General features: G+C 36.1%; 2 protein-coding genes across 2 annotated transcripts; both read right to left on the reverse strand.

The window, feature by feature from the left end:
• Positions 1–2204: 2204 nt before the first annotated feature.
• LOC121237247 (2-hydroxyisoflavanone dehydratase-like) lies at positions 2205–3295 on the reverse strand. Its single transcript, XM_041133894.1, has one exon. It carries the CDS (start codon positions 3230–3232, stop codon positions 2258–2260), a length of 975 nt encoding a protein of 324 aa, XP_040989828.1. The 5' UTR covers positions 3233–3295; the 3' UTR covers positions 2205–2257.
• Positions 3296–7588: 4293 nt separating this feature from the next.
• Positions 7589–8647, reverse strand: LOC121246911 (2-hydroxyisoflavanone dehydratase-like). The gene is made up of 2 exons (XM_041145234.1): positions 8628–8647; positions 7589–8543 (listed from the first exon to the last, which is right to left on the reverse strand). The coding sequence occupies exons 1-2, from the start codon at positions 8645–8647 to the stop codon at positions 7751–7753; spliced, it is 813 nt and encodes a 270-aa protein (XP_041001168.1). The 3' UTR covers positions 7589–7750.

Here is an 8647-nt window from a genome sequence, read left to right on the forward strand (position 1 = left end):
GAGAGTGGTCGATTGGAATTTGGTACGATGATTTTACTATAGCTGCTGGAGGGCCCCCATCCGGTTCGTCAGCTCACATACGGTGGGCGGAAGGGGGTGCCGGCTGGGCCTTGGGCCCGCCGAATTTCACTCGTCCGTTTGATCCACTATATATAATATATATTACATATATTAGAAAAATAATTTGTTTAATAAAACAACGTCAAGCATCGTTTTGTTTTAAGCAAGGATTTAAGGGTGTGTCTGGATATTGAAATGAGTTGAGTTGAGTTGAGTTGAGTTGTGATGATAAAATATTATTAGAATATTATTTTTTAATATTATTATTATTTTAAAATTTGAAAAAATTAAATTATTTATTATATTTTGTATTGAAATTTAAAAAAATTATAATGATGAATTAAGATGAATTGAGGTGAATTTAAAACTCTCCCGTCGCAGTCTTTTTTCTCTCTCTCGTGCGGCGTGCGGACGGCACGAGGGCCAATTCGCACTCCGATACCTAGACAGGCACCAATCAATAATTCTGCAGGTTCTTTGTTCATTTCACTTTTTGTGTAAAAACTTTAATGTACGTAATTTCTTTTTTGTTCATTGGATATATAGAAATATTTTTTAATTTACAATTAGTTTCTTAATTACCTTTTTTCTGCCCTTGATGAAAAAAACTTTCCTCTCATGCATGAATAATACAATGAATACAGTAGTTCTACAAATTAATCATCTTCTCTTTATTAATATCGTACGTTAATTAGAAAGAGTGAGCCATCGATTTGGGTCTAGGATATTATCGACGTTATTTCCTTCACAATTATACATGATCAAAATTGTAATTACAACGACCCAATTGTAATAACAGATCGATCAAGAACTCTACCAATAATTGAGCTATATAATATATATATGTATGTATCCGTCGAGCACAATAAAACAAATATAATTAATGAGTCAAATTTATTTCTATTACTTTATGTAGTTGGTCCATGATTAGGTCTTTCTATGCTCTACTTTTATTTTTTGCTACGTAATTTTTTTCACTCCCCTTCAATTTGCAAATTAACTAGAGCTTATTTAATTTGTTTGTAAATCTATATGATCTCTTACATGATTGTCGAATCATTGAGCTATAATTTATCTAAAATTTATTTATAATATGAGGTTGGAAGACACACTAAAATATTTAAGGATATTCATATCGCATCATATATACATATATATATATATATATTATACCGCCCATACATGACCGCTACAGTATACTGCTGAACAATTTTTTTTTTTTTTTTTTTACTTAGTGATTAAAATTTTAAATATATTGATGTATTTTTTTTATTTTTTTAAAATATTTAAATATATTAAAAAAATATGAAAAAAATGAAACAAAAATAACTAACGGTACGAAGGAGTGGTGCTACTCTACTGCCTGAGTAGCACCACTCCATTTTACTGACCACTCTTCTATCACCTGAGTAGCATCACTCCATTTTACTGCTAGGCCATTTTGGTCTTTTCTTTTTTTTTCTCATTTTTTTCATATTTTTTAAATATATTTAAATATTTTTAAAAAATTAAAAAAATATATTAGTACATTAAAATTTGTATTTTTAATTATTAATTAAAAAAATTTATACACAAACAGTCAAAGTAATTGAGTAAAATGAGAGGATAAACTGACATTTTTCTCTCTCTCTATATATATATATATATTCACGATTTTAGAGCGGTCGCAGGGGCGGTATTGTGGACATACCCCAACATTAACCCTTCCCTCCCGAATCCCGATGATCCTTCCGTGACTTCTGTCAATCTACCTAACACTCCAACGTTTAGGTAAAATAATATTATAACTTGTCCCAATATTCACAATATTAATATATATATATATATATATATATTTATATAGCTTGTCAATCTGCCCGTAGGTCTATATATCTTTAGAGCAGCAGTCCATGTTGCTTACACAGCTAGCCCAACGTTCACAATATTATAATGCCTTTAAGTTTACATCATGAGGAGCAACAAGAAAGTTAATACATACTTAATTGTGCATAAAAGGACGCCGTTAATTAACTACATACGCATGCGCCAAACAACAAGCTGTTTTACAAATGACAATGGTGGCGGGGCCTGCCTTCTCTATTTTTATCTCATTCGAGCATTCATCTAAAGCTCGAGCTTCCAAGCATTCGCGAAACCAAGGCCTAAAAAGACTAGAAAGAACACAAGCACTCATAAAACATCACAAAAGATCATGATTTTATTTGAGGAGAAAGGAAGCCAAGCGTTTGATCAAATTCTTAGAATTCGCAGACCCAAAATGCATAATCTGGAAGGCGTGATCCTCTCCCTCCACTTCAACTAGTTCCGCCTCTCCTTTCCACCCACTTTCTTTCACCCCATTGTAGTAACAAACACCCCCATCCCTCAGCCCATCCTTCTCAGCGACAGACACGAGCAACCGAGAGCAACCAAGTCCAGCCAAACTTGGTGCTCCTGGAACGACTGGATTTATCACTGGACTATCAATACCACCAGGTGCTCCAGGATATATGTAGTCCCAGAACGAAGATGGGGATGGGTTCTCGTCCTCTACGCTAGAGTTCTCCGATCCTTTTGGCTTTGAACCCAAGAAGAAAGGGTGGGTAAAAAAAGCTCCTAGAATCCTAACGCCCCCATGCAAACCCTCAACCCCGGCCCGCATGGTCACGTTATGTACTATATTTGCTCCTGCACTGTCACCACCGGTAAAAAACCTTTTAAAGTCGCCATGATTTGCCAACCATGGCTCTTTCTCGACAGTACCATTGTCGATGGAGTGTGAAGCAACCCATTGTAGGGCAGCCCAGCCATCATCATAAGCAATGGGGAGACAGTGCTCAGGAGCTAACCTATACTCCACTGATACAGCAACCACTTGGCCTTGAGAAACCAAACTGTTAAGGTACTGGTGGTGGTCAGAGGAGAAGGCGGATTCGATGCAAAAGGCTCCGCCATGGAAGTAGACCAAGATGGGAAGTTTTTGGTTGGGTTGGGTGTGTTTCGGGCGGAAAAGCCTGGCCGAGATGGGAGGGTTTTGGGAAATTGTGATGTCTTTTGAAGACACACCTGTTTCAGGGTCTTCAGGAGAGGGAGGCACAAAGGGTGAGCCCAAAAGCCGCTCAACTGAACCGTCCTTGTAGACCCGGAAGAATGGGAGAAACTCAGTTTCCACCTCCTTGTCAATGGAATCCATATTTTGGGGTGGTAAAAGAAATGGCTCTCTCAAAGTAGATATTGATTAAGTAGTCGATCGAGATCACCGGGTGAGCCTTGTTTGAGATGCAAGCCTTCTTTTATAGTAGGTAAGGGCGCGCCGCATTGGTCTCTGCCTGTCAGTCGCCTCAATTGGATATTTGACTTTGGTTCCGGCCCCTGTTTTGTCCAAAATGTCTTGCCTATGTGAGCATTTTTTCATGTGAAACCTAAAGTATTCTTAATACTTCGCAAGGATATGATATATATAATTTTTTAAAAAGTATTTTACATTAAATTATTTGATAATTAATCAATATTACATGAATCACAACAATTCTTTGAAAATAAATTTCAGTTTTATAAAAGTATAATCAGTTTTAAATAAAATCGGAAAAGAGTTCATGTAACACTAGACCATTTTTCACCTTGTAAATGAATTGTTGTCGCAAGAAAAACTAGAAAAATGGTTAACTTATTATTTTTTTAAACTATTTTGCAAATCTATATGAAATGCATGGATGATAGTTTTGTAAAATTTAAGTTCATTTTTAATTAAGAGATCATACGATTAAATTAATTGGTTGCAAAAGAAGTTATAAAATATATTGTTGTAAAATAGTTATAGACAAACCATGTCCTAAAAACAAACAACTTTACATATTGAGACCTAGAAATAAGGTAATGATTACGTCGAAACAGCTTGAAATTAGTGACAAGTTGAGGGTTGAGTGTGAAGCTATTTTATCAACAACCTTTGCAACAGTACTCGTGGAAAGAAGTTACAAGAATAGAAATCCTATCTAATTACAAGATCATATATTATAAGATGGTCTAATTCTGGAGAAATAGATATATTATATAGACTGATCAATCTTCTTCAATTATTTGATTAAACTAATGATTTAATTAGACCATATTATATATATATATTTAATTTTATTCATATAAAATCTTCAACCAAAATATATATATATATATATATATATATATAGATAGACTCCACGTACGTTAATATTAAATGCTGAGTTTATAATACCTTTACATTAAACCATTTAATTCAGTTAAAGCAAGTTGATCAGATCGAGTCCAACAAAGTGGAAGTACTCCATCATGTCATGAAAGAAATATATACAGTATGTCTATATGGTGACAAACTTATAATAAACAGTACGTACGTAGTCTTGTAGTCACGTGCTTAACAACACTAGTCATAAGTATTACCCCGAACTTAACACTCATGATCATCATAACTAATCCCAGAAACTCCTCCGATAATTATTATAAGGATCGAGTCTGAGACTCTGATCTCGCACTACATTAACGAAGATTAGGTACACGTATATATATATATATATATATATATATATATATAAAACTGGATGATCGGCCACAACGCATTATCTTGGTAATATAATTAATTTGGAATCTAAAAAGTCAAGAGCACGCTTTAATTTTTTAATGTTTTAGGTAGTATTCTTTCCTCGATCCACTCAGCACAACTACGAACCCATTTACCGTTATTGAACTGGACTGGTGTTTCTGGCAAGTTCGTTTGGAATCGGCTGCTATATGCATGGCATATATGATCCCCCCTCCCCCCCCCCTTTTTTTTTTAGGAAGTTAAGATAGCATAGATAAAATAAGCGGTTACAATGATACAAGATTCAATAGGGTGGGAGTCCCCGACAATCTTTTCAAAATAAACAAAAGCAGCACAAAAAAAAAAAAAAAGGGTAAGTCAAAGGCTCGACAACCCAGTCCCATAAGGGGATGCCGCTCAAAAGCGGTTTTGACATAGTCTGATAAACAGACTATAAACCTACGACTAAACGCCGTAGTCGAGAGGGTTGCGCTGCATTTTGTTGATCTGGTCCAACTGTAAGAAACTATCATGACCATATCATCTTGATCGCTGGATAGGGAAAGCAGGAACATAAGAGAATAGAAACTAGAAGATCCAATACATCGGCAAAAGGCCACCACCGACGGCAGTGGCGCGTGCACGCTCCACACTGAGCAAGAAAGGAGCAGGCGGGTCTGAAAGATCCGACTCCGCTGGCCACTGTGGTGCCGCGCGTGACGACTGGAAACCCCTTCTGGTGTGGTGGCGCATGGGACCTACGCTCACTGTAAGCTGCGCGTGATCCATACGCGCCACTAATCTGGACAGGTTTCTACCTTCGTCCGACAGATCGGCGGCTGGGGAGACCAATGGAGAGGCGCGTGGTGGTCGAAAAAGGCCAGCAAGCAGCAGATCGGAACAACTAGTTACTATCGTCGGAAAAGGTTCAAAAAAACTGGAAAAAACCTATAAACTACGGCTGGGCGATCGGAGAGGAGGAGGAGACGATGCTCCACCCCCCCCCCCCCCCCCCTTGAGTGGCGATGCTGTGATAGCTGGCTTGGTCGAAAAACGGGAGAGAGAAAACGGGGATGATTTCCCTCTCTCTCTTATATATGATTCACATTCACCAAAGCATATGTCATATGACATAGTCATAGACGAAGAAGGAATATTAGTAAAATTGATCTCATTTGTTTTTGTAGATAAAATAAAATAAATTGAGATTAAAATTAAAAAATTGAATAAAATATTATTAGAATATATTTTTTAATATTATTTTTATTTTAAGATTTGAAAAAAATGGAATCGTTTATTTTATTTTATATCGAAATTTAAAAAAAGTTGTAATGATTAGATGAGATGAAATGAAAAAAATTATAAAAATAAACCAGATCTTAATTGTAGTCAATCACAGAGTTATTTTGCTTTTCTCATTATTGGAAATATATATATTATATTGTCTGTTGTTATTTTGGATTCATTTATTATTCAAAAAAAAAAAAAACTCAACCCCTAGCTTGTTAAATCTTGTTTTGTAGGAACATGTCGAAAAGGTAGAAAGAATCAATTCCGGCCACGATGGTGAGTCGAGTCTTGGTAGGTATCGTTTGGAGTCACAGTGGCAGTTCGGAGTGGTGATACGGTATCCGTACGTACATCCATATATAACGATTAATAGAAAATAAATGTAGCAAATATAAATAGAGAGTGAGACACAAATTTACGTAGTTCGGCACAAAGCCTACGTCAACAGCTCGTTTGGAGGACAAATCTCATTTGGAGGTTAAAGAAACTCTCTCCAGAAGTTGCCCAGAAGAAGCCCAGAAGAGATTCATTCTCTTAGTCGATGTGATCCTTTTTATTAAGTCATTCTTAGTGGTTGGTGAAAAATTCAGCTTTATGTCACTTCGTTATCCACTTTTGAATGCCTGACTTCATGTAGTATGAAGTCAAATTTATTTCTATTACTTTATGTAGTTGGTCCATGATTAGGTCTTTCTATGCTCTGCTTTTATTTTTTGCTACGTAATTTTTTTCACTCCCCTTCAATTTGCAAATTAACTAGAGCTTATTTAATTTGTTTGTAAATCTATATGATCTCTTACATGATTGTCGAATCATGGAGCTATAATCTATCCAAAATTTATTTATAATATAAGGCTGGAAGACACACTAAAATATTTAAGGATATTCATATCGCATCATATATATATATATATATATATATATATATATATATGAGAAAAGATACTATACCGCTCATACGTGACCGCTACAGTATACTACTGAACAAATTTTTTTTTACTTAGTGATTAAATAAGTGATTTTAAGTGTATTGATGTATTTTTTTATTTTTTAAATATATTTAAATATATTAAAAAATGTGAAAAAAAATTAAAAAAAAAATAACTAGTAGTATGAAGGACCGGTTCTACTCTGCTGCCTGAGTAGCATCACTCCATTTTACCGCTAGGCTATTTTGGTCTTTTCTTTTTATTTTTCATATTTTTCATATCTTTTTAATATATTTAAATATTTTAAAAAATAAAAAAAATATACTATTACATTAAAAATTACATTTTTAATTATTAAGTAAAAAAATTAAAAAAAAAATTATACACAAGGAGTCAAAGTCATTGAGCAAAATGAGAGGACAAACTAACATTTTCCTATACATATATATTCATGATTTTAGAGCGGTCGCAGGGCGGTATTGTGGACATACCCCAACATTAACCCTTCCCTCCCGAATCCGGATGATCCTTCCGTGACATCTGTCAATCTACCTAGCACTCCAGCATTTAGGTAAAATAATATTATAACTTGTCTCAATATTCACAATAATATATATATATATATATATATATATATATAGCTTATCAATCTGCCCGTAAGTCTATATATCTTAGAGCAGCAATACATCATGAGGAGCAACAAGAAAGTTAATACATACTTAATTGTGCATAAAAGGACGCCGTTAATTAACTACATACGCATGCGCCAAACAACAAGCTGTTTTACAAACGACAATCGTGGCGGGGCCTGCCTTCTCTATTTTTATTTCATTCGAGCATCATCTAAAGCTCGAGCTTCCAAGCATTCGCGAAACCAAGGCCTAAAAAGACTAGAAAGAAAGCAAGCGCTCATAAAACATCACAAAAGATCATGATTTTATTTGAGGAGAGAGGAAGCCAAGCGTTTGATCAAATTCTTAGAATTCGCAGACCCAAAATGCAGAATCTGGAAGGCGTGATCCTCTCCCTCCACTTCAACTAGTTCCGCCTCTCCTTTCCACCCACTTTCTTTCACCGCATTGTAGTAACAAACACCCCCATCCCTCAGCCCATCCTTCTCAGCGACAGACACGAGAAACCGAGAGCAACCAAGTCCCGCCAAACTTGGTGCTCCTGGAACGACTGGATTTATCACTGGATTATCAATACCACCAGGTGCTCCAGGATATATGTAGTCCCAAAACGAAGATGGGGATGGGTTCTCGTCCTCTACGCTAGAGTTCTCCGATCCTTTTGACTTTGAACCCAAGAAGAAAGGGTGGGTAAAAAAAGCTCCTAGAATCCTAACGCCCCCATGCAAACCCTCAACCCCGGCCCGCATGGTCACGTTATGTACTATATTTGCTCCTGCACTGTCACCACCGGTAAAAAACCTTTTAAAGTCGCCATGATTTGCCAACCATGGCTCTTTCTCGACAGTACCATTGTCGATGGAGTGTGAAGCAACCCATTGTAGGGCAGCCCAGCCATCTTCATAAGCAATGGGGAGAGAGTGCTCAGGAGCTAACCTATACTCCACTGATAAAGCAACCACTTGGCCTTGAGAAACCAAACTGTTAAGGTACTGGTGGTGGTCAGAGAAGGCGGATTCGATGCAAAAGGCTCCGCCATGGAAGTAGACCAAGATGGGAAGTTTTTGTTTGGGTTGGCTGTGTTTCGGGAGGAAAAGCCTGACCCTTATATATATATATTGTATATATTGCCTACTCGATATCCATTGTATTCAAAGCTCTAAAATTCTCATCCTTAGTTACAGGACACTAAAACTTTTCAT

Source organism: Juglans microcarpa x Juglans regia, chromosome 1D (genome assembly GCF_004785595.1).
Source record: "Juglans microcarpa x Juglans regia isolate MS1-56 chromosome 1D, Jm3101_v1.0, whole genome shotgun sequence".
Taxonomy (NCBI): Eukaryota; Viridiplantae; Streptophyta; class Magnoliopsida; order Fagales; family Juglandaceae; genus Juglans; species Juglans microcarpa x Juglans regia.

Excerpts from the sequence above, each read along its gene's own strand:
- LOC121237247 (XM_041133894.1), bottom strand. The coding sequence starts at position 3,232 with ATGGATTCCATTGACAAGGAGGTGGAAACTGAGTTTCTCCCATTCTTC.
- LOC121246911 (XM_041145234.1), bottom strand. The coding sequence starts at position 8,647 with ATGAAAAGTTTTAGTGTCCT. Across the intron at positions 8,544-8,627 it reads ATGAAAAGTTTTAGTGTCCT|GCTTTTCCTCCCGAAACACA; the intron begins GTAACTAAGGAT and ends TATAAGGGTCAG.